This window comes from Elgaria multicarinata, chromosome 3 (genome assembly GCF_023053635.1).
Source record: "Elgaria multicarinata webbii isolate HBS135686 ecotype San Diego chromosome 3, rElgMul1.1.pri, whole genome shotgun sequence".
NCBI classification, from domain to species: Eukaryota; Metazoa; Chordata; class Lepidosauria; order Squamata; family Anguidae; genus Elgaria; species Elgaria multicarinata.
Genome location: NC_086173.1, coordinates 41316071 through 41343378, shown reverse-complemented (window position 1 = coordinate 41343378; position 27308 = coordinate 41316071). Strand labels below are relative to the sequence as shown.

Genomic DNA, 27308 nt, shown 5'->3' with positions numbered 1-27308 from the left:
CACTGGCATTAAACATAAATCAGCCCTATAAATCAGCACTATTCCACAGTGGAGACCACTTAGGTGCTTGTTAGGAAGCAGCTCTTACTCCTCTCATATAAACAGGTGAGTGAGGGTCAACTGCATGGCCAATCTAGAAAAACCACTCAAGAGGAGTACAGCAGGTCACTTATCACCAGACGTACAGAGTTTGTTCACAGACCAAGACACCCACCAAAAAGAAAATCCTTCGCAGGAGAGAATCAGTGTTGCACTGAGCTTAAGAAAAAATTCACAAGCCCTCATAACCTCTGTCATAAGTTATCTCTTGAACCAATACCAATAAAAATCTTGTGACATGGGCAGCTGGGGAGCAATGTTAGTATCCCCATGTGGCGCATAAATCACACTTGCATTTCCCTTCCACCCAAGTCCAGTAGCCACGCTGACTTCTCATCCCCAAAACAGTGTTTTCCTTCCTGCTTATCTCAAATTAGGAAAACCACAGGAATTTCAAGCTGTAAAAAATCTGCCTGTGAAAGGCTTTGAGTCCTTTCAGTTTCATTGGAGACCTTTTTGTTTAGTTTAGCTGTTGCTTCGTTCTCTAATCCTTGTGACCAGCCCTTCTCAGGTCACTGGATTCCAAGGGGATTTTTTTTTTCTTTGCATGTTGCCTTTCGAAACGTTTTTTCAAAAAGGCAAATAAAACATCGTCAGTCCTAAGAATCGAGCAGTGAGGGGAGAATTATCCCTGTTGTGTGCATGCGGACAAACCTACGTTGAGAAATAATTTGCTCAAGGCAACTGCCATACATAAACTGCACAACAGGAAGAAAGGAACTGCAGGCTGGAAGTATCGTTAGCAGGTTGAGCTAAGCAAAGCTTTTGATTTAAGTCGTCTGTTTGATGTTCCCTATTTGTAACCATATCTCCCTCGAACATTCAGATGTCAGAACGAAATTCAATAAAACACAATTCTATGTTCCACATTTAAACGCCAGCTCAATCCCCACTTCAAGGTGGAGCAGGGGAAAGTAAATTAAACTGTAACAAGATATCCAATCTGAAGACTAAAATATCAGGCTGACTATCTGAATATGCAGCATAGTCAGACCAGCTTCCACTTATCTCATTCTCTCAAAGTAAACATATTTTGAGAAAGGGGAGGATTATCTGTACCATTATTTTCTTTTAAAAGTCTGTTGCTTTTAGAAGTCCAGGGCAGTTTCTACCATCTACTCCAGCATTTCCCAATTGGTGCTCTCCAGATGTTTTGGACTTCCAACTTCCATCAGCTCCATCCAGAATGTCCAATGGTCAGGGATGCCGGAATTGTAGTCCAAAACATTTAGAGGGCACCAGGTTAGAGAACACTAACCTACTACACCTCATAGCTGTTGGCATTTTTTTTCTTTCTCTCTCTCTCTGCTATATTCTCATTTGAGCATGATGGTCTGGAGACTCCTGTGAAGGGTGCAATCCTATGTATGCTTACCTGTGAGTAAGCCTCATTGAACTCAATGGTGCTTAATTCTGAGTAGACATGCATGGAATTACACATTTCATCTCTAGAACAGAGATTGTGCATCTCTTATCTGCCCCATCAAAAGGTTAGCACTGTCAGCTCTGGCTGTTCTAATTTCCAGGTACCAGAAGCCTGCATTTTGCCTCTCCATCCCCTGAGCAGGTGATCAGCACTGACCAACAATGTGATCTGGGCTGCCTACACAGCTTTCGATTCAGATGGGGGGATCGGCCACATAAGTTTGTGTGCTGGATCTAGCACAGCACTCCTCTGCCTGCACAAAAGAGTTCTTGATTCAGTGGAATAATTGAACAATTCTGATTTCATCATCAATTTACAACCACAACTGTGGGGCTTGGTTACACACTGCAAAAATGGTCTTTACAGATTTCTGAATGACTTCCAAAAAATATCTGCGGATTCAGGGAGAGAGAAAATCACAAAACATTGAAAAACAGACTGGTTTTCATTATTTGGTTGCTAATATAATTATTGTTTAATTTCAACGCTCCCATCATTGTTTGGCATACTTTTAAAATGTGCTTTTAAAGCTTTCCAAAAATAACTTAAGTTACAAATATGCCTAATATTAGGAAGAAATGCAGTGCATCTGGCATACTTTCAGGGTTAGGGCAGAGGCCCGGGGCACAGAGCAAGATGCAAGATCCATGTCCTCATGATCTCCCTTTGAAGCTCTATAGAAAAGGCCTCTTGTTGTCTGCCACACTAGCGACTTTACAGAAGTAATCTGGCCAGCCGGGAAAGTGACCTCTGTTTGTTGTTCCCCAGCAGGCAGGCATCAATTTGCTTCTCCACAATGAGGGAGCACCTTACATTTCTTTAATTAAAGAAGACTAAACAAACTCTACTGCTTTTGAAGGCTACTTAGTATACAACTGCCTTCACACGGATCCAGATATATTTGCTAACAGTATAGAGTAATTAACATAGTGCTCAAAATATTTAAAGAAGGCTGCTTGTTTTAAGTAAGCATTAGTTATTAACACAGGCCTAAAGAAGGACCTTTGTTTTTAAACATGGCTCTTTCTTGCAGAAAGAGAACCATCACTTCCCTTCCCTCCCACCCCACATAGGAGTTCCCCGACATATGTATTGATGCCCTAGATTCTAAGGCCAAAAGAGTGATTTAATTTAGCATGTTTATTTTCTTGTATATAGTAAACAAAGCTAAAAAAAAAGTATCCCATGCTATTTTTTTCATCCCAAATACACCACAAGTATTTGACCTAAAATATTTGAGGGAAAAATGAAAGCACAGTGAATGTAACTTGAATGTAGAAATTGTACTGGAGTACTTATAAAAAAAAATTAAGGACAATAGAATGTACTTCCCTTACATTTCTTAAATCTAAAGGGAAAACAAAGGAATTGAAAAGCGTTAATAGACACTTTAATAGATATTAGCAGCCCAAGAGGACTGGGCATGATACGCTGACAACCACTCATATATTTTAACTTTTACAACCATTGAAAGCTGGTACAATACATAATCATTCCTGATTTGTCGTTTTTATTCCTCCCATCCCCCAGCACAAATCAATGACATATATGCGTTCTCTCACATATTTGCTCGGAAAAATAGACTGAAAAAACACTAATTACATCTTTGAAACTGCCAAGCTTGCCTCATATATTATTTGCAATTGGCATCCATTCATTGTTACTAATAAACTTAAGAAACAGAACAATTTCTACCGAAAAATAAAGCATTGGATATTTTTTCCAGAAATGATTTTGCCCCACATCACTGCTTTGAGGTAACCAAAACTCATTTATGACACTGAAAAATCTGATGTACAGTCAACCTGAGAACTTAAGAACATACCATATGTGATACAAAGCATCAGGTTCCAAATGTTTGTGTCCTCTCAGTAAGATAAGGAATATATACAGAAATTATAAAACTACAGCAAATACATTTATTTATTTTATTTATTACATTTCTATACCGCCCAATAGCCAGAGCTCTCTGGGCGGTTCACAAGGCTACATGCAAGGGTACATGCAAGGCTAGCAAGCATTGCTTTAGCTTTATAGTGCATTTTCCATGCAAAAAAACAATGTAAAGTTCTTAACAAATATTTCACAACGTCCAGCATGAAAATCACAATTGGCTTTCTAAAGTTACAGTATCTAATCTACTGTGGAAATGTGAAATCTGTGCCTGCATCCATCTCACAACATGGTTGCATCCATCTCCATGTCACCAGGCCAGCCTGAGCATAGAATGCACCCAGCCATCGTTCTGCTAGCCTATCTGTGACCGGGCTATTTATTTATTTATTTATTTCCCACCTTTTTTCTTCCAAGGAACCCAAGGCAGCATACATAATCCTCCTCTTCTCCATTTATCTTCACAACAACAACCCTGTGAGGTAGGTTGGACTGAGAGTCTGTGACTGGCCACGGTTTAGGAACGCTCTATGAATCAGAAGTTGTAAGAGAGTAAACAACTACCTCTCTCACTGATTATTCTTTCTTCCTGGAGTAAGCAATTATTTATACAAAAGCTTTCAGGGTTGCTCTTTCCAATGGGGAGTTTTCAGAGAGATTCTATTATTTGGAGACTATTATTTGTGGATTGTTTTACAATGTCCTGAAATACTTGTTTATAGAAAGAAGAGGAACAACAAAATAGCAAGTCTGAGATGACAACCTCTGAATCCCAACTGTGTGAACAAGCCTTATCTTAGGGTAGCTTTAGAAGTTCTAGCTAAGCAACAAGTGATGAAGCGCACAAGTGTGTTTGCACACTAGGTTAGGTATGCACAAGCTCCAGCTGTGGAAAAGAGCTACACATTCCCACTCCAATGCAAATTTCTATTAAAGAAATTTCTATTAAAAAAACGGCTGCCTCTTACTTCAGAAGCACAGCAACTCATTTAAGCTTCTGCTTCTGACATTTCATTTCAATGTCCAGAGATCCTCAGGGGAAATTATATCTGCAGAGTACAGAGGCTGCTTTGCCATGCTTAGATTCTATGACTAGTTAATATTTCAAATGAAGAAACATGTTACTTTTCTTGTGTCTGGCAGCACTTTTATGAGAGGCCTCCCAACTTTTCTATGTAGTTGTCCATTATTGTTGCCGGGTGGGATAAGATCACATGCAAGCAGTAACCAAGCAAAACCCACCAGTTTCTATCTCACACTATTTGTGCTCTCCCATCTCTGCCCTGCATTATAAATCATTTCTACTCTCACTCAAGGAGGAATTCTATCTCAAAAAGTTCCCCACTGAGGATACGAAATAACATGGCTTTCCCTCACCATTCAAGGGAACAAACCTTTCCCTGAATGCCAGGAGGTCATTACACCGAGCACATAACTACAGCTTCTGTCCAGCAGGCACATAGTCATAGACGTGGCACTCACTGCAATACTCTGGATATCCCCACACTCCTGCTGGCTTTCTACCGTCACAACTATTTTTTAATTGCTATTATTGGGTTTGTTCACCTGAAAAACTAAGTTGTTTACTAGGACAAGGTGGGGAATGCATTTATAGTTATTGATTTATATTTATAGTTATTTATTTATACTTACTATGAGAAGGGAGGGGGGAAATCAACTTCTCTAGCCTCCTCAACCCATTGCTAAACTCACATGGGTGCTTAACTCGCTTGTGTGCTGACACTTCGTAACTGAGGCGCTTCGTCACTAGGGCTCCTCAAGCTCTGGCATCTCACAGCCCACCATTCACTGTTAAGCCACCAATCGACAAGCCAAACAAGCCACCTAAAAAAATTGATGGCTTTCGAGCCTGCTGTGGTTTATTTATGGAATACAACTTTTTTATTAAAATAAAAATAAAATGAAATGAAATTTTCTAAATATTTCTCTGGTTTTCTGTTAATTTAAAACAAGTAACCGATTAAATTCTTACCCAAAAATAACAAAGCAGACTGGGCCCACCCTTTAAATAGGGTGACCATATGAAAAGGAGGACAGGGATCCTGTATCTTTAACAGTTTATTGAAAAGGAAATTTCAACAGGTGTCATTTGTATATATGGGAAACCTGGTGAAATTTCTTCATCACAACAGTTAGAGTTGCAGATGCTCTGCCCTCTTTTAAATCTGGTCACTCTAGTATAGCTCCTGCACCTTTAACTGCTGTGATGAAGAGGGGATTTCACCAGGTTCTCTTTATATACAAATGATACCTGCTGAAATTCCCTTTTCTATGCAACTGTTAAAAATACAGGAGCCCTGTCCTCCTTTTCATATGGTCACCCTACTTTAAAATAACTACACAGGATTGGCTCTGAATTCCACCTTTGCTATTACTAAAGTCCATAGAAAATTCCTACTGATTCAGATTAAGCAGAACTGCAGGTTTAATCATCTGCAGACATGGCGGTGGGGTGGTGGTACTTCTACTCAGAAGTAAATCACACTGAGTTCAATAGGGCTTCCTCCCAGGTATATGGGTACAAGGTAGTAGCATTAAAGCCTCAGTGCAAAGGAATCTTCCTAAGAAAATGCCAGCAATTTCCACTTCACCACTTATGTAATGAAAATTTCATAAGAGAACTTTTGTGTGTGTGCACTTTAGTCAAAGATTTCATCTCAAGTACAGAAAGAAAGAAACACAGGCCATAATTAAGGGGAAACATATCCCTAAAGATAACTCCCCTGCTTTAAATGGTAAGGAAGTGTTTGCAGGATTGGGCCCTAATAGTATTAAGTAATTTCTACCTTTGTTTTTTTAAAAAAAACAAATTTATTAGATTAACAGTGGCAAGGGGTTTAAGTTATGCCATATAAAGTACAGAATTCTACATTAAAAAAAAGTTGTCTCAGAAAATTGAATTTGTCCAGGTAACTATATAATAAGCACTTGACCATTCTGCAGAGTATTATCAGTGATTCATCTGGGTGGCCTAGATTGAGATTAACACCCACTCCCTCTGCTGGCAATGCAGCATAGCACAAAATGCACACACAGAAGGAGAAAAGTAAAGGAGAAAAGTAGCTTCTTATGCCAGTTACAAACTAATACAGTTATAATCAGCTTTCAATGAAGGCTTCTCTTGAAATTAAAACAGCAGCTTCAAAAGGTGATTTGAGTAGTGACTGTGACAAAGAAAGAAATAGTTAAACTTCCCCTCTTTGCCCCCCCCCCAATTGGTCTGGAGGCTCTGTTTAGACTAAGTTTAGACTTACAACCTCTGTTTAGACTCAGAATGTCATGGGTGGAAGACTGAGGCCAGTAGACACACATCCCCATGACCCTCCATGATTAGGATAACATCACACAGGAAACTAGTCCTTGAACAGTGTTCACAGTTGTCTCTGACACTGATGTTGGAAAGATCCTCAGGGACCTACAATCTGACTGGCTACCATAAATCAGCCTCCTATAACTAAACGTAGGACACGTATGTTCATAGGAACTCAATCTGTACACACCTTACTGTATATCTGCAGGTGCTCCCAGACTGTGGAATGGCCTGCCAGAGGAGACTGGTCAACTTAACAGACTTTTAGCATTTAAGAAAGCTATAAAGACTGATCTCTTCCAGCAGGCCTATCCAGTGGAATTTTAGTATACTTTTAGGATGTTTTTAGCATGTTTTAACAATGTATGCTATGTTTTTAATCAGTATTTTATGTATTTTATACTTACTGTTGTTCCCCGCCTCACTCCAAACAGACAGGCAGGTAAGAAATATTATTATTATTATTATTATCATCATCATCATCATCATCATCCTTGTGAGACCTAAAGATGTGAATACCTGGGGAGGAAATGGGTAAAAGCCCAGGGAGAGGGGGGCTTCCCCCCCCCCAATCTCACCTCGGACTAATTTTCTGGTTTTCTAAGGGAAAAGGTTTGGGGAACACACACATACACACACAAAACCCTGTAAATAGTTTCTCTTTTTGAATGAGTAAAATACTTTTCAAGACAAAGTTTTACTCATTCAAAATATAGAATAAATATTATTATATGACAATCTACAGCAGGAGTGGGCAACTTTCAACAATCTGGAGGCCAATACCCCCAACCACAGGCTGTCTTCCTACTACCGTGCATCAAAAACAGGAGGGAAAGTCGCAGTTTGCCGCTGAAATTTGGCAGCAAAACACTACAGGGTCTCAGACTGGACAAATTTAGCTTATTTTCAGTCTGCAAGGTGTGACACTTTTTCCAGGTAAAGACGCACACAGTGGGGCCTGTACTGGGGAGCAACAGCCCCCACTGTGTGCGTCTTTTTACCTGAAAAAAGTGTCACACCTTGCAGACTGAAAATAAGCTAATTTGTCCAGTCTGAGACCCTGTAGTGCTGCTCAAGCCTAATCTACATGATAATTCATATCTATACTGAACCATTCGATATTTTCACTGTTAACCAATTTAACTTGAAATCCAAATATGCTACTAGTGTGACTGTATGTGACTGTTTCTGTCTCCTGTTTTCTTTAAAGAATGTGGTTTATATTTTGAACGTGTATTTTTTGTACTTGTCAGATAGCAATAACTAAGGTGACATGTGCTTCAGTAGCACAGTATGCAGCAGCATTGGAGGTATATTCATAATTTTACTTGTACAGAATGAATACATTTATACTTTTGAGGTTTTAATCCTGTGCATAATTACCTGGGAGTAAGTTCCAATAAACAGAGGGGGGGGGTGTAATTCTGAGTAAACATCCTAAGGGTTCCTTTTATATTTTTACCCTAAAAGGCACCTTAGAAAAATATTTAAATAAATTCACAAAATTGCCTTGTAAATTTCATTAATATGCCAAATACTACAATTTATATGTTAAGCAACTATGCATTTTTATTCTTAAGGCAGTAAAATGAGCACAGGTTTGATAAAAAGAACAATTGCTTACAGTTCAATTTTTCCCAACATGTGCTTTTTTTCTAGGAATAAAATGGTGAGTTGGGGGGGGGGGTGTTATCCCAGGCTTTAAAATTTCTGGAAATTGTACATTTCAATGAAGATTTGATGCACTCAGACTGCATAGTGCACACACACTCTCACACACACACTGCCCGTGCTGGTTCACTAAGTACAGGCATGGACATGATATGTCTTAGATCTGGAAGGGGTTCCAACTCCCAATTGTTTAATGATAGCAGCAACAAAGCGTGCAATCCTACACACATTTAGACAGAAAAAAAGCATTCCCCAGCTGGGAAATGCTAGGTGTTATGGAGCTATTTTCTGTCTAAACAGGCATAGCATTGCACTCTAAAAATCTCTTTTTCTCTTTCTAAATTAGGCTGCTGGAATAAAAAAGAGTGGATTTTTGTACACTGGGAAAAAATCCTGTGACTGGGCATGTAGCTCAGAGGTCTGTGCTGCTAAACCATTCTTTGGCACTTGGCTCTAGATGGTGAACTTCGAGGTTTTAGTAAAAGGAAAAAAAATGTGGACAACAATCACTGCAGAATCTATTTTCTATTTCTGCTTGTGTCCAGAGGGGAAAAGGGGGGGGGGGGGGAGAATTACCTGCCTTTTCAGGGAGAATACTTGTGCTTCTGGTGTGATGTTACAGTGCACTGGTGGGATCATGACCCCCATCAGCTCTAGATAGCATAGCACAGCCAGCGGTAAGGGATCATGGGAGTTGCAGGCCAAAACATCTGGAGGGCCACAAGTTGGACACCCTTTCTATAGTGACCTAGTGCTTTCTTACATTAAAAGAAAAGAAAAGAAAAGAGGGGGGTAACCACAATTTTTCTTCCTCTTTTATCTGGGGTAAGTTTATTTTTATACATCTTTTCAGCCCAAGAATAAAAATACATAAAGCAGAAAACAAAATTAAATCAGTTAAATCAGAACATATTAAAATACGAAGAACTCAAACTCATATCTCAAAAACAACGAAATTGGCAGGAGATTGAACAAGACAATTATCATAGAAAGCAGAGCAAAAGAAGGCTACGATCCCTCCCTTTCCTCAAAATATATATTTTTTTACCTTTGGAGGGGAATGGAGGAGACAAACATTTTTTTTCAAGTACTCGTGGAAAAAAAACACCAAGGAAAAGATCAAACGTTTTTTCATGAATCTTTCAGGAAAGCTTTAAAAAAAATCACCAAATCACTATTATTTTCTGAATTTGTTGCTTTACCATGCAAACTGTCTGTCTCTTCTGCCAAGACTCTCGTTCACGCACTGGTTATCTCTCGGTTGGACTACTGCAACCTCCTCCTCTCTGGCCTCCCCTCATCTCACATCAGTCCGCTGGTCTCTGTCCACCACTCTGCCGCTAAGATCATCTTCCTGGCCCGCCGCTCTGACCATGTCACTCCGCTTCTGAAATCTCTTCATTGGCTCCCAATTCATTCCAGAATCCAATATAAACTTCTCCTGTTGACCTTCAAAGCTTTTCACGGTCTAGCTCCTGCCTATCTCTCCTCTCTCATCTCACACTATTGCCCCGCTCGTGCTCTTCGCTCCTCTGATGCCATGCTTCTTGCCTGCCCAAGGGTCTCTACTTCCCTTGCTCGGCTTCGTCCATTTTCCTCTGCTGCCCCTCATGCCTGGAATGCTCTTCCAGAACACCTGAGAACTACCAACTCAATCACAGCTTTTAAAACACAGCTAAAAACTTTTCTTTTCCCTATAGCTTTTAAACTTTGAGTTTGTTCTGACTCTATACTGTTAGCTTCACCCTTCCCGGTGCCTGTTTACACTTCCCTGTGCCTGTTTGCATTCTCTTTCCCTTCTTATTGTTTACTACAACTTTATTAGATTGTAAGCCTATGCGGCAGGGTCTTGCTATTTACTGTGTTATCTGTACAGCACCATGTACATCGATGGTGCTATATAAATAAATAATAATAATAATAATAATAATAATAATAATAATAACTTTCAAAAGCTCTTTAAAGGCTTGAAAGTTTGTGGATGCTATTCAGCAATTGCTGTGAGAAAGAGCACAGCTGATAAGCTTTCCCTCTCTGTTCCTTCACCAGTCCTTGTGTCCTGTTGGTCCCCAATGTGTGTACTTGTTATGGATTCCTGAATGGCATTCTAACCTTCTCCCATTAATGGCTCTGCTAAAAAAGAAGGGGGGTTCCACTCTCCTAGAATGTGGTTTCCCTTCTCTTCCACCAGCGTACAGGCACCATGCAGGTTAAATTGTACACTGACATTTTGGTGTCCAGATTTTAACAAAGAGGTAAGACAAACATCAAAATGTTTAGAGCAATGGTGGGGAAAAGCATGGCCCTCCAGATGTTGTTGGACTGCAATTCCCATCAGCCCTAGCCAGATTAGTCAATTGTGAGGGCTGATAGGAGTTGTGGTTCCCTATCCCTGATTTAGAGGATACAGAAGGAAGTAAACAGCTTTTTCGAGAAAAAGAACCTAAAGCAAATTAAAGGGAAATTTTCAGCTATGGTCAGCCTTAAGATAGCGTTGTGGAAGAGAGAACATAACTTTTTAAACATATAAAGGACTAACTACAGTGATCCTCTGTTCATTTAGGAAACTAAGGAAGAAAAGAAAATCAGAAACATGTTTATGAAGAAATGTGCATCATATGAATAGTAAGCTCGTTTAAAAGGAGAGAGAGAGAGAGAGAGAGAGAGAGAGAGAGAGAGAGAGATGGTTCTGCTCCTATTACAGTCATAAGCAGTAGTTAATTATTAATTCACAGGGAAAGGTAGTAGGAAAGCACATGCCCTGCATACACAAGGACCCAGGTTCAATCTCAGTCATCTCCAGATAAGGGTGGGAAATATCCTGTAGCGCTTCTGCCAGTCAGTGTTAACTATACTGGGATAGATAGACCAAAGGTCTGACTCAGTATTAGGCAGCTTCCTATGGCCACTACTGCTCTTTGGGGCTGTATCAGAGCTAAATGAGGATCCAGCTCATGACCAGCCCTACCATGAAGCGGGAGGATGCGGGCACTGCAGGCGGAGGAATATGGGAAGAGCGGCACTCCCCCCCTCTAAAGGTCTGCTGCTTCTTGGTCCTGCTAGCTGGCAACATGGCCAATCAGCAGGACCAAGAAGCGGCTGCTCACTCACCCGCTTGCCTTCCACCCCATTTGGCCAGCCAACCCAAATGGACCCACCCACCCACCAGCTGGCCTGTTTACTTTTCTTGGTGCGGGCATGCACGCATGCCTCACCAGCACACTGCCCGTAAAGTGTTTCCACCTTCAGGAGCCACACGTGCCTGCATGAGGTCGGGCAAAGTATTGCAAGAGGTCCTGGAACAGCACAGCAGGTACACGTAAACACACCAAGAATAGTAAACCAGCAGTGAGTGGGTAGATTGGGTGGGTGGTGGCGCATCCCCGCTTCAGGCGGCAACCTGCCTTGGGCTGGGGCTGGTCCAGCTCCATGTTATGACAAGGAGAGCTGCAAATGATCTCCTGCCATTAAGTAAATGCACCTGCAGGGAGCTGCTAATTTGATATTGGAAGTGGACAAATCGCATATTGAAGGATGTTAACACTGCACGGTTAACAAGCCATCTGGCTGCGTATTCGACAAGCAACCCACGGTCCAAATCAACCCACACTCAACCACTGAGTAAGGGTTAGCGTGTTGTGCAAACAACCCCACTGAGTGTGGGTAAATGTGTTGTGTGAACAGCTCCACGAAAACAATTTTGGAGATTAATCACAGATTTCCATATGAAAATGTATCATTTGACCCTCCAGCAACTCAATTTGGATAGAGTGTGGGAAGAAAACCTCTCTCCCTCCCCAGTCAGCTACACCAAACTGTTTCATCTGTGAGGCTCGTTGGAAGCGTGGAAAGCCCAAATTTCACACAGGCAGCCTGGAGATAGAAGAGCTTGAGGGTTGAGAAGGGGAGAGATGGGCAGAAAATATCTCACACATTTTTCTCCTCTTCTTCCCCCATCCCCTAATCACCCCTTTAAGATGGTCTCCAGAGAGTAACTCAACAGGACTGGAAAGCAAGAGAAACTGCATTTAATGTTTAATCTCTAAGTCCTGCTGCTTTCCAAGGAACATGCATGAGCAGCAAGCAAGATGGTCCAAATGAAAATTCAGACTATGAATCCACGTGTAGAAGCTCCAAATGTGCTGAATTGTTTTTGGTTTTGGCAGCCTGCTTCAAACTGAAATTTTGGCATCGGCTTCCTTAAGAAATCATCAACATGCACACAACTTTGAAAAAAGTCTTTGGCTCACTGTCTTAATACTCAGTGAGGACAGCCAGCTACCGTCTCCATAAGCACCCTGCCACATGCGGTTTCCTCAGTTCCAGTACAACTGTGGCCTGCTAGCTCCTTTCCCGGATACTTCTGTCCCCCTACACTAGCCTTGTTCACGTATTTGGTACCGAACACATTAAGAACCTGCCGTCTAGCACTGCCTCCTAGATACTGACACAAGATGGGGATTAGTCTGGGATATTAATTCCCACATGATTGCTGTTATAGTCCTATTCTTGAACCTGGAGAAGTACCCAATGTTGTTTGCTTATATACAGATACAGCCTCCGTTACCTTAAAACAGCTTTCCCCAATCTGGTGCCTTTCAGATGTTTTGGATGACAACTCCCAGCATTCTTGAGTATTGGCCATGCTGGCTGAAGCTGATGGGAGTTAAAGTCAAAACCATCTGGAGGACACTAGTTTGGGGAAGACGGACTTAAAACAACTAAACTGTGGTGTTGCCTAACTATAAAGTGCAAGAGAATGTTATTTCCAACTTTCTGTTCTTCAGGAGGTGGCTACAGGACAAAGTTCTCTAGCTGACCCTCTCATTGACCTCCCTATGCTTGGGCACATGCAAGAGGCATTCAAAAACTGGATTCCTTAAATGTTTCCCCAAGTTTTTATGGGATATGATTCATTGCTTTGAACTGAAGTTTTTTTTCTTGCAAGCTATTAAATAAGTCCACCAAGATGGTCAAACTCCAAATGAAGCACGACATATTGAGCATACTTATTAAGAAAATAAATATCTTGAAACCAAATGGCTTTCATGCTATATATAGCTTTTAATTGAAGGCAGTATCAATCCCAATGCAGATCTTAGAATAGTACAATTTCAAGTTGTTCTCAGTTTTGTCCACTATTAGCGATGTCCTATGGCTCAAGCTACCCTATATTCTACCCAAATACCCTATATTCTACCCAAATACTACCCAAATACCCTATATTCTTCCCCTATAATGGCATCTCCACTTCCGATGTGGTAATCGTTATCACCACTGCTGCACATCTGCCTCCTGCAGCAAACATGTCAAATGCAAATGGTGGACCTTACCCTTAAGTATACATAAATATGCACCTCAGAAGACCCAATTTGGACTTCTGCTCTTCAATGCACATTCATGGGTGTCCGGATATGTACATCTATTCTTCACACTGCATCAGCTACAGAAACAATTGCCATGTCAAGTCATTCTTAGAAGCTGTGTTTGCTTGTAAATAAACTCTTCCAAATAAAATTATGCCAATATATTACTCAACTTCAGTACATTATTTAGCACTTTCTGGAAGCAGATCTTTCTACTTCGCCCTTTTCCCCAACCCTAGAGTTGGGAGAGCAGTACCTGGGGGTGACTACAAAGGCTTTCGGCCCCTCTTGGTTATTGTTGCTTCACAGAAGCTATACAAAATCGAGCATCATTTTTCAGCTCATGACCTACTTCCAATGTGACTGGCTGTGTTCATCACAGCCTGTCTCTTCCCACTGGAGCTTTTGGACTCCTTTTTTTTCCTGCTAGCTCCTCCATGCTGAATTGTGACATGTGCCAAGAAATACAGAAAGCACCGCACATACAGAGCTAGCTACATAGAACAGACTATAACCATGCACAAAGGACATTTCTTCTCTTGCAAAATATCAAAATTTGATGTGGACTTTAGCAATGGGGAAGGCTAATAGGAGGAATGAGCTCAAAAGCAACCTTTTTTATTTGTGCTCACTGCATTCAAAAGGCAATGAATAGCTTAGGATACTTTTTTACCATTTAATCTTCAGCTTAATATTCTAGTTTTAAAACTCTGAGCATTTTTTCCTTTCTGCTCATTAAAGGCCAGAAATATTCTTTAAAAACATGCAACGTATTTGGCTCTTTTAAGTATAGTTCTGAAACACAGTATTCCACTATATCCAAGTGGAAAGACAGTTATGTATCAGTGATGGAAGCCATGGAAAATATTATGGAAGTTCCAGCTGGTTTGCTCCCCAGAAGAGCAGTTAATACACCATAGGATATTGCAGAAGTGAAGCTCCACCAGCGGATGGAGGCATCCTGGCAGGATGGCACATCTACCACCAGAGATTCCCCTGATGTGGTGGCTACAAGCTTTGCTGCCACTGCTGTCCTGCCACGTATTCCTAAAAACTCTCATTCCTCCAACACATTATACCAGCCCAGGGGCAGGAATAGATATTTCCCTCAATGGGAGGGAAAAAGAAAGCAGAAACAGAAGAAACTACCACACTATATCCTGTCCTAGGTACAACGACCTGCCAGGGTTGCTCCACCATGGAATTTCCCTACAACAGGATTGCTCTGCTCACCTCAATTACTCTACAATGCATATGAAAGTGGCAGCCGCTAGCCTAGGGTCAGCAGCTGATATCCTTTTGGCCAAAGCCAGCCCTCTAAGAGATACCATCTGCTATGTCCCCCACTGGACAACCCCACCCCACACTGATTAGTAGCATCTCATGCTACAGGACTTATGGCAGCCAACCATGAAGAGTGAAGACACAGGAGGTGGGCAAAAGTGGTGGTCTATCAAAACTAGTTGCAGACCAGTATAGGGCCTTGGTTAGCAGGCGTTTTCAACTTTTTCTGCTATGCGTTCCTACTGTTTCCAGTGCAGCCCATTTTAACTGTTGCTTTCAATGAGCCTTGCAGCCATAGAAATATGCTAGGGGTAAGTGGAAATAATCTGTACTGATAATATAATCAAGGTTACTGAGACAATTCTTAGTAAGACCAAGACAGTTAATTGAGATATCTATCGGGGATGCTTTAGGGTGGATTCCTGCATTGAGCAGGGGGTTGGACTCGATGGCCTTGTAGGCCCCTTCCAACTCTGCTATTCTATGATTCTATATCATTTTATTCATGTTTTCACAAGAGGTTTGCATGATGCATACGCGCATCATGTCAGAATCTTTTCATTTGCCTGACACTGAGATTGCTGTTACAGGTTTCCCCTCAATTTTCTGTGTAGGTTATGAGGACTAGAAACCTAAACTGGGGGGGGGGGGGTAACCTGAAAATCAAGAACTTTCTTAATATACAATGAAAGGTACAGAGTGCCTTTGATCTGCAAAATCTTCCCCCAATTCGAAGCCAGTCATACTTGAATAACAAGTGGGTAGAATCCAACTAATGTCCTACTCAGAGTAGACCCACTGAAATGAATGGGACATAAGTTAGTCATAACTAACTTAAGTTCCATTCATTTCAAGGGGTCTACTCTAAGGAGGATGATAGTTGGATTCTACCCAATGAGTACACTGGAGCTCTTGCAATGTGGGTTGTGCTTTTATTTCAATGAGGATGGCTCATGTGAGTCTGTTGACAAAACCGATGCTTCCACTAAAAGGAATAGTTAGCCCAACGGATGCAGAACAGAAGAGAAAGTTACAATTTTGAAGGGAGTGAATCCTATACACACCTGCATTTGCAAAATATGTTCAACTTCTGTATCCTGTGACCTTCTGGCTGTCCAGATTTTCACTACGCAGCGTCCTACAGTTTCTCACATAGCCACAAGCAGCAATGGAGAAGATGCTAAATGTAAAACATCCTGAAGCTGCACCAACTAGGCAAACCAGCTATTACATAACTGAGTGTCTGCCCTGGATACCTACCAGTAGAAACTTAAGGCAGATGCTAGACAGCACCATCTCTGTACACACCCTACATTGGGCTTTGCCAACACTGACGCACAAGAAATCCACCATAATGATCTTTGCAACACTGTCATTATATAACATTTCCACAAAGCGCATTGTATTAGCGATATCACAACAGTTCTGCACAACAGCACACTTTTTCTCCAGTGTCAAAATGATTAAACAGAAGGCAATAATTACATCTAGTCATAGAACTGAAGCTTTGAAATGTAACTATACCCTATATATATAATTTGAACTTTCTCACTCTGTACTAAGCGCCACATTTGGCAAGCTGTGCTTTGATCAGATTTGTTCAGTGAAGCCCATTAAAAAGCATTTAGCATCCGTAAGGTGTCGTTTTTATATACAGAAGGATTTAAACAGTTACAGAAAACTCCAATAATTCATCTACAGTAGACCCATGAAGTTCAAAGCTCTGCTAAACATATTAGCTCAGATTACTAACTAAACGCATGAAAGTCAGACCATATAAATTTATTAAGGAATAAAAGGATTTTCCTTTTTCTGTAAATCACTATCAGCAATGACAACTCGAGTCACTCTGTTTTCAAGTGCTAGGTCTTAATGCTGCAAGATCCTCAAACTCATGGTGGTTTTTGCATCTATTTTTTCTTAGAAGCGTAGAAATAAGTGCAGTGATGCACTAATAAACACCAAAGTTTAGCAGGCATGATCTATGCCCACATCAAATTGGTGATTTGTAGCAACACTTCCCTCCACCCATCCCAAGGTTCTATTTACTGAAAATATTTATATCTGCCTTTCCTAAAACGCCCATGGCAACTAACAAAAAAGGGAATATATAAATTCAGTACAGTATTTTGTAAGTAACTCCTACATATTTAAATAATTCTTAGGAAAGGGTATATTCCCTTAATCCCGCCACTGAAAGTGAAAACGGATTATCACTTTACCACATGACAGCTGCTTAGAAACTTCCCACATGGTAGTTCACCTGTAACTCAGCCATACAGCATACCAAGATACTGCCTAGTCGGGAATTCCAGGCTTGAACCTGGGCCTAGAGTCAGCATGCAAAATCCTTAGGTAGTTTGGAGGCCTGGCACTTACCCACAGGCCAAGGTCTGCCCTGGGCTCACCTTTTAAAAAAGAAGTGTCCAGGTTTGGTGCTGGGCAGCCCAAAGCAGATGGGAGCCACCATTTTAATTTCCTTCAATGTCAATAAAGGATTACTCCAGGGCAGTGATTTTAAATGGTGTCTCCCAGATATCTAGCACTGCCCAGTAAATCCACCAGAGCACAGCAAAGTAGCAGGAAGCCTACCACAGAGGACTCTGCATTACAGGACTGGTCCACTGTCATAGGAGATAGCACCCTGAAACTTGCATCCAGGCCTGACTGAACCCAAAACTTTATGGGATGATAACATGACTTTGCCTAGTGAGCCCCAAGGCACCAGATCCCTCTTCAGGGACAGAATAGAATAGGCAAGTACACCAGTCCTTTGAGATGTAAATGAAGCCTCTGAATCAGGCATGAGAGAATCTGGCTTTCTGTTCTTGCCTAATCAGTAGTGCAGTATCTTCTGCTGCTGCACTTCAGGTTCCAGTTCAAGCTGCCAGTAATGGGCAGCAAGGACCAAAGGTCTAAATTCAGGTACAACCGCCCACAGACTGGCACTGACAGCCTTGCAGCTGAGTAACTGGTTCACTCTGTGCCTGGAGTCTAAAAACTACCAGCTGCCCAGAACAAGATGTGCATAATCAGCAGTATGCACTACCAGGTTTCACCCCAAGTTGTAATAATAATAATAATAATAATAATAATTTATTTCTTACCCGCCTCTCCAATTGGATTGAGGTGAGGAACAACAATAAGCATAAAATACATAAAACACTGATTAAAAACATGGTATATACTGTTTAAAAATATACTAAAAACATACTAAAATATCCTAAAATTCTACTGGATAAGTTGTAAAACAAAACATATCCTCCACCACTACCCCACTACCCAACTTATGTAGAAAGTTATCTAATAAACCACACATCAAGGATGTTCAACATGAAAAGCCATGTTCTCAATATTTGTATATCACCCTTCAAGCATATCGCCATGGTGGTTTACAAAAGAAACACATCACAAGACGAACGGCTGCAATGAAATTGTAAAGGCATGTATACAATTTTTATACTACCTCCTTTGATACAGCAGATGCCCAATTACAGCTGCTAGCCATCTTCCACTAAATTCCATCCATGCTTCATGGAGCAAGGTGATCCACAAAGTCTGTACCCATACCTGAAGGCCCTATCACTTGTTGCCATCAACCATTCCTCTACCCTAGGTGGGACGGAGAGAAGACCTTTCCTCCTCATCTTAAGACACGGGACACGTGACCCTCCAGATATTGGGGAATTGCAATTCCCATCAGCCATAGCCAATTTGAGGAGCTGCACTTGAAGTTTGGCTATTGGGTTGTATAGAAATGTAATATATGAATGAATGGATGCAGTTCAATCATCCTCTGGAGGACTACATGTTCTCCATCTCTGGTCTTAGAGAGTCAGATGTATGGGAAGAAGTGATTCCAAGATGCTTAAGGCTTTAATAGATTGTACTCAGAAGCAAATTGGTAAGTAGTGCAGATGTTCCAATATAGGTGTGACATGGTCTCATGAGCACACATCCACTAACATCCTTGCTGCTACATTCTAGACCAACTACAGCTTCCAAAGATGATTATCAAAAGATAGCCCCATGTCTATGGCAAATTACAATACTCCAAACTTAATGTAACTAAGGCATGAGTTACCACAGCTAGGATGACTTCCTCAGGAATAGGTGCTATTGGGGCACCAGCCTAACCTGAACAAAGGAACTCTTGGCCATTACAACCACATGGTCTTCCAAAAATGAAGCTGATTCCAGGGACACCCACAAAATGTAAACATGATGTCATCCGAAGAAAAAGAGACGTCTGTCTTGCACATATTGATAATAACACATTCCAAACCCTCTGACATCTCCCAATGGATCCATGTAAATGTAGATAATAGGGGCAGGGGCAGAATCAATCCCCAAGGGACACATCAATGGCCAGTGTGCTGAACAAGAATCCCCCATCATCACCTTCTGGAACTGACCACTGAGGAAGGACAAGAACCACAGTGCCTCTCAGTTCCATAGCCACCCAACAGACAGGAAAGATAACATGGTCCCTACTGTTGAATGCCATTGAGGTCCAGCGGAGCCAATAGAAATGTACTTCCCTATCTAGTTTCCAGCATATCTCATCAATTAATGTGGCCTACATTGTTTCAATGAGCCTGAAGCCAGATTGAAATGGGTCTAGTAAATAAGGGTTTCTTGGATGAAACAGGAGTTGACACAACACTAGATGCTCAAGTACTTTGTCCAAAAATGGCAAATATGGAAGTGGTTGGAAATGATCCAACATAGTGGAGTCCTGGAGAGGGCTTCAATAGACATCTTACTACAGCCATCTGAAGTCTGGATGAAATCAAACCTATCACTCTACTCACCTATTCATCACTCTACCCACCCATTTGACCAAGCATCCTTTAGCTGTCTTCATCCACTAAGAACAGTAGGCATCAAGAGCAGACATGGTTGATCTCACACTACCAAGGATCTTGCCCACATCCTCATGCCGCATGAATTAAAATCAATATATCTCAACTGTACAAGCAGCTGCCAAAGGTACATCATTAGGAGCTGCTACAATCATGCTAAGCAGCATTCCCTAGGGTAGTTAGGAACAAGAGAATACCACAAAATAAGGGCAAAAAACACAGCATACGTCATAAACTATGAAAATAGCATGTGGTTGTTCCATAAGACACAGGATTTACGATGTTTAACTATTTTAAGCCTATATTTAATTTTCTTTTTTTCAGTTTCGTTTCAGTTCTGATCCAGAGTGGAACAGTAATCCAATATGGACATCTATCACTATATTTAGAGCTGTGAAATGAGAACACCTTTAAATTGGCAAAGGAATTTTATCTGGCAGGGATTTCTGCCCTTTATACGCAATGGTCAGGATGCACAGGGAATACCAGGTGTACAACAGAACATTTCTAGTCCCTGTCCCTCCACATTTCCCACTGCAGTCTCTCACTACTTCCATTCTCTTCCTCAAAAACCTACTCCTGAAGGTCAGAGGATCTTTTGGAAAGGGACTCTATCAGGGTGGATTTGATTTAAATCAATTTGATTTAAATCATTACACAGAAAGACTCAATTTAATCATGTGACGCCCCCCGCCCGCCAAAAGTGCACTCTTCCTCGCTATATTTTACACAACTCAGAGTTACCAAATACTCATTCTTGCTGGTATAATCTTAATATTTACAACCAGATGAAGGTTTCATTTTTAGAATAGCAACTTTACAGTTATATAAAAAAAAATACTGATTTGGTTATACTATTAGAAACACATCATAGATAGATAATTGTGAACTATCTCCAGTTTAATAGGTTAATCATTCATATTTTGACAACTTTTCTGCTGTACTTTATTGGAAGAAAAATAATCTTACAGAAACCTCTGGAAGAGCATGACATTGTGAATGGATTAATGGAATTCATTTACCAAAAAGTTTAAACAGTGTCATGCTACATAATTAAAAACTAATCCTTATTTCATGATGAATAACCTTTGGACTATAATGTATTTTAAATAGGAGACTATCTTTAGATAGATTTTTCCTCAAAAAGCATTTTATTTAAAAAAATCCAATTTAAATTAAAAAAATCAACTTAAATCAAAAAATCGATTTAAATTTTAAAAATCTGATTTTTTTATTTTATTTTTTAAAAAATCATTGATTTTTATCCACCCTGGACTCTATTCAGCATGAAGAGTTGCAATTGGAAAGGACTGACGTTCCACTCCCAACTCCAGCACAGGGCACTTTGGATATTAGTCTTTGTTGTACTCTTTACCTGAAAATAATTCTTAAGTGACTAATTCCAGCTAAGTGCCAATTTGTAAGCACCAAGAACTAATTATCCTTTGGTAAAACGATAGAAAGTATTACTTCAGCATTTATATTCTTTCTACCAACTCTGTAAATAATTCATATTGCCATTTCAGTAGCTACATGAACATTGCATGCTAAACCAAACCCAACATCATCATCGCCCCTTTCTCCGTACAGAGCAAGCCAAGTCTCAAAGTCCATCTTCAACATTTCAGAAGTCTTACAGTGTTATTCTTAGGCACAGTTTGAGTGTTAGTTCAGAACTGGCCACCAAATATCTAAAGAACTCCATTTCGAAATATTCCAAAAAGTTTCAATAAGGCTTTCAGGAAAAATTGACTGAGTTGTGAATGGATCAATAGCATTCTAATTAAGACAACTATCTTGTGGATTGGTCTGTTGATAGACAGGGCTCAGAGATCAGCGCCATTTGTCTGTCTTATGATCTGCCGGAAAGTGCAGTTGAAGGCTATTTCGCCTCCCGACCCTCTTTAAAAATAAAAAAATCAGGTAGACAGGCCACTAAATGACTTACCATCTAGCTGACTTACCTTGTCATGGCAAAGATAACCAGGCAGAGACTTTCCCTCTCCCCTCCCCCACCTATCATCCTGCCCCCTTCTTGATCTCTTCGAGGTCACTACTGCGACCTCAAAGAAGCAGCCAGTGAGGTGCTTTCCACAGTGGCTGTGGGGAGGGAGAACAGCCCAATGTCAAATTCCCCCCTCCGGAGTTTGTAGGAGTGTCTACAGTCTCTGGAGAGTGATTCTGACACCTCCTATGGCTCTGGCACACTCTCCTGTGGTCCTGGAAAACTAAAAGGGGTTTTAGGAGATATCTTTCAGATTGTAGACAACAAAACTAGATACTTTACCTATAATTGTGTTTAGACAATGTTATCTGGCACACAAAACTGGCATAGCAGACATGGCTCTTGCAATATGGCATCCTACTGCCATGCATATTTACCTGCAATAAGCCTGAGAATTTTAATACTTACTTCCAAGTAAGTGCTTAGAATCGCAGACTAAGGATCAGACCTTAAATACACATGGCCTTTGGACAACCTCTCCCAGCTACCCCCAGATCAGGATTTGCAAAGAGAGCGACCATGTATGAATTCACGCTCCACAAGTTAACTTCCTCTGCAGTGTGATTACAAAGCCTCGAAAGGGTGCCACTGTAGTAAATCCATTTAGACGCTGTTCACAGAACATACTCAGGCCCAGTCAGGAGGGAGTACAGAGAGGCAGTTCGCATGTGTAAACTAGCTTCAGCACTGCAATCTGAAACACACAGCAGTTTCAGATACACATAGGCATCAGGAGCAGTGTCAAGGTTGGGCAACTACCAAGGGTGAAATCCCAGCAAGGGCCCACTGGCAAGACCCCTTGGAGTTGCCCCTCCTCTTCACCACTGCATCATGCTTGTTCAGCTGCCTCTCGCTCTGGCCCAGACAAGGTGATGGTGAGAAAATGCCACTGCCTGCTTGCTCGCTGACTCTCTGCTATTAAGCAAATAAATCGTAGCAATGCTGGGGGGGGGGGGGGGGAAGGATGAGGAGCAACAGCAGCTGGTGGACAAGGGTGGTGAGAAGATTGACTCAATGAGGGATCCCATTGAGGGCCTTAACCAAGGGCCCTCAAAAACCTGGAGCTGGCACTTGAATGCTCATCACTTGATTACTTAGATAGCGCACTGCTGAATATGTGAACTCTCATTTGGAAAGCATTGACTGATTTGATGTTAGAAGATGTGAAAGTTGTGTCGATGGTGTCTTATCTGCAACAATCAATGTCTGATGCAAACACATGAAAACCACCTTAGTTGTGAGTAATTGCCACTGAAATCAGCTAGGTGGGGGTCACACGGCATGCCAACTGCTGAGCATGAAAAGTCATTTTACAAGTACAGGCTTGCTCACAGATTACCCTAAAGGAGTGTCTTATCTCATATGTTCCTGCGCAGTTGCAAAGACAGTCTTCAGAAGCTCTTCTCTGGGTAGCATCACCCACAATGGTATAAGCCACCCGCCCCAGTCTACGTAATGTCCTTCCCAAGGGAGATGCGCCTGGCATCTTCATTGTATACATTTAGGGTAAAATCCAATAAAAGTCCTACTTAGAGTAGACCCACTGAAAAGAATGAGTTTTAAGTTAGTCATGGCTAACAAACTCATTTCAGTGGGCCTACTCTAAGTAAGACTTAGATGGGATTTTATCCTTAGTCATCAGTTTGAAGATCTTCTTCTTTAAGCAGCTATTTATTCTTTCATCTGGTGCTCCAATTTTTAGCTAGCTTCTCAATGTTTTTAATAGTGTTTAATGTTTTTAGTGTTTAATGTTGTATTATTTTGATGCTTTTAATTGTTGCATTTTTGTTATTTTTTATTGTTTTGTTTTATAATTGTAAACCGTGCCAAGGCATTTGCTAGTTGGGCGGTATATGAATCTAATAAATAAAGCACCCCATCATGTGTTCTGTCTGCATGCTGCTGCCAAATACCCACGCTAATAGGATGAGGTGGCACTGAGAGAAATCAACATGAAGGATACTGATCCATATGGCAAACTAGCATTCCCAAAGGACTTACTGCATGACCACAACCTCGACATTCCAGGCAACCCCATACTCTGGAAGTAAAGGATGTTTCTCACAACAGAGGTATTTAAGATAGGACAGTGTGAAGGAAGAGGGCAAGACTTGAAATAAAGGGAAATCAAGGCCATGGCTGAGGTTTCATGCAATTTTCCTATCCCTATATAAATCTAGACTAACAACTTCACTTTATGAAAAGAAAAGCTGTAGACCAAAAATAAGTGCCATGATTTTGGTCTAGAAGATATAAAGGAACATGACCACAACCTCATTTATAGACATGCTTTGGGAAGTACTACACCCACTGTAATTTATGTAACACCAACACTGTACTATTGGGTGGCAAAACTACACACTCTTTTTATCATCTTCTTTGCTTAAAAAAACACTGGCCGATCCTCTAAAATACAGTTGCCAAAATCTCTTTTTAAAATATTGCATCTCTAAATGCATCCCAATGCTCACAATTCTGCAAAATCCCTTAGTTCTCATCTTCTGCAGAAATAAAGACTAAGTAAACATAACTGGGATCTACTCATATCCATCCTTATAACCTTTCCCTTTCCCTTACTCCACTTGCTCTCTTATCCAACCCACCCGCTAACCTTGGATTGTAAGGTCCTCGGGACAGGAATCTGTCTTTTGCAAATGTTACTCTGTAAAGTTCCATGTGCACAGATGGTACTAAGTAAACAACAGAAAATAAGAAGAGTCATCTCACAATCAGCATGTGGCTTTTTCTTTCTGCTGTATTAATGCAGCATACTTACTTCATGCCTTACAATAAGACTTACACACATGCACGCACCTTCATTTTATGAATTGAAAAGTCTCAAGACACTTTTAAAGCCCATGTTTGATTTCCATTCTAGAGTCCCTTAATAACCACATCCTCTATTTGAAAATGCGGTATTAGACATTTAAATATAGGGAAGAGCTGAAAATGGATGGGGTGAAAGAGGGCTGGAAAGAAAAGGAAACAAGAAAAACAAAATTTTAGGCTGATTAAGGCAATCTTCTCCTGTATATTGGCAGAGCAAGTAATTTGTGCTTGGTGGCAAATGAAGAGGCATTAAAAGTAAAAGCAAAATCTAACCTGGATAAATGGCCGCACTTTTCTTTTAATTTAGGCAAACCCAGTCCAAGACAGGAATCTTTTTTTCACTGCAATTCTGCTCCAGCCCTGATCAGTTTTTCCAAGGATTTAGAGGGGAGGGAGAATCAGGCTTACATCCTCCCTCTTTCTTCCTCCATGTATCAAATGATGGATTCCCTTCTTGGCTGCTAACTCGATCAAAATGTTGGATGAGAAACTCCAACCGAGTGCCACATTGTGTGTAGGCATCCTTTTCAGCTGGCAAAACTGGCTGGACTTTTTCTGCTGTGGGAATCCTCCATTTGGCTGGGAGAGAGGACTGCAGCAAGTGGGGAATAAATTATGCAATTCAACTGCCACAAAGTGCAACTGTGTGGGAGAGGCGGGGGTGGGGGTGGGGAAAAAGGTTTGGGATTACTATTTTGTGTTTCTCATAACGTTTACTACGTTTGCCTATCGCCCCTTTTCCTCGACACACACAAAAGGGTATCCTCTCCTCTTACTCATCCAGGAACTCCTACAAGTGGCTTCCCCAACGGCAGTCTGCAGCAGTCTGCACAGATCCGAATGCCACACACCATCACCCTGCAGCTTGAATGGAATAATGCAGGAGTGTACATTTGAAATGAAAAAAAATGCAAACTCCGAAAGCTGCATCCCTATCAAGAATTTAACCCCCAAACCATGAATGGATCCCCAGGTCCCAACTCCAAGCACAGCCTCAGGATGGCTTCACCCGTTCTTACTTTAGCCATTCCTCTCTAAAGTTTGAATGGGACGTTGCAAGCGGCGATATTGAATGCCAAATATTATCCTTCCACGTTTACCAATCTTAAAATATATGCACAGGCTTAAATTGACACAGAACGTTCTCCAACACTTTTTTTAAAAAATCTACTGTCAGTCCACACACACCAAAAGCCAATAAAACCATGTTCCACAATAAGAAAATGCAAGACTCCCTTGCGTAACTTTCTCCAATCCAGTCCGAAAAGCTACACACACTGCTTGTGAACCGGGGGGGGGGGGGGTGTCTGTGGAAAATGAGCTCAGCACTGGCACCAGAACAATACTTTCCCATAGAAACAGAGGCATATATTTAATTCTTATTAAGTCCACTCAAGTTTCACCTTTCATTTCCTCCAGCGACTTAAAAGAAAAAGTTTGATTTAAATTTGCACTGCAAATTGTCTGCAGATTTATCTGCATTTGGCCTCATTTTCTTTTTTGCAAAAAAAAAAAAAAAAAGTGTACAGCAGCTCATGCATAAGCTCTCAAGCACCCTTTATCTGTCCTGACTGTGCAAAAGGCAAAAAGAGCTCAGTAATCCAGCAGAAGAATGCAAATAACGTCAATGCACAGCTGAACTGCAAGCCCTGCCTTACAGGAACTGTGTGTGCGTGTGTGTGCGCGCGCGAGTGTGTGTCTGCAAAAAAAAAAAAAAAAAAAGCATATACTAAACAGGAAATGCAACTGAGAGCTATTCAAAGCCTCAAACTTCAAAATGCATTTGCATCCCGAAAATTGCATGCATGCAATTTCAAAATGCATGGACGACTTTTTGCATATCTGCAAGAAACACGTCGGAGCCTTACCTCTCGGCTGAGACATTTTCCCCTCTGCTTTGATGGGGGAGGGGAACACAAAAGACTTTGCCTTCTCTCTTCTGTAGCTAGTTTTGCAACAAAGATGCAAACTGCAAGCGCTCAATCTTCATGCAACTGGAGTTTTTCTTACTTCCTGCAGCAAATCTCCTTGCAGAGGAAGGAGCTGCAATTGCACACCTTGCAAAACAGATTGCAAAGTGGGCTTTCCCCCCTCCTATTGCAATGGTAAGGAAGGCTCTGCTGCACCTACATGATGGGCCAGGTCTGGCAGCTAAAAGCTCCAAACTTGGATCCGAGTGTCTTAGTGCGCAGACGTCCTTTCTACGAACAGTGCGTTGCTTTCTGGGTAATGTAGTTCCTCCGAATCGTCCACCGGGGGCTTCTTTAAGGAGAATCTGTTCGATGCTCGAGAAGGGGAGGATTAAGATACGCGGCGGAGCCATCGACTCGGAGACAATTGATGGGGAGGGAGGCAGAGATGCGAGTGAAAATGTAAGCAGGGAATGGGAAACGGCAGCTCGCAATTTTCTGCTCTGTAATCCAGCGACCGCAGAGAAGCATTGGTTAGCAGAGCTGGTGTGTAAACCACGTTGCAAGACTTCATGCTTGTCGATTGGCAGTTTCATAACAGCATATGCATTGCCATGCTGGATGAGAAA

At 41.2% G+C, this 27308-nt stretch overlaps 1 protein-coding gene across 1 annotated transcript in view; it reads right to left on the bottom strand.

Moving 5' to 3' along the window:
- Positions 1 to 26929, bottom strand: part of MAP2K6 (mitogen-activated protein kinase kinase 6) — a 93836-nt gene extending 66907 nt beyond the window's left edge. Inside the window, exon 1 of the mRNA XM_063120053.1 lies at positions 26638 to 26929. Within this exon, the coding sequence (XP_062976123.1) occupies positions 26638 to 26653 (16 nt within the window). The 5' untranslated portion in view covers positions 26654 to 26929. The remainder of the gene's footprint in view (positions 1 to 26637) is intronic.
- Between the last annotated feature and the right edge of the window lie 379 nt (positions 26930 to 27308).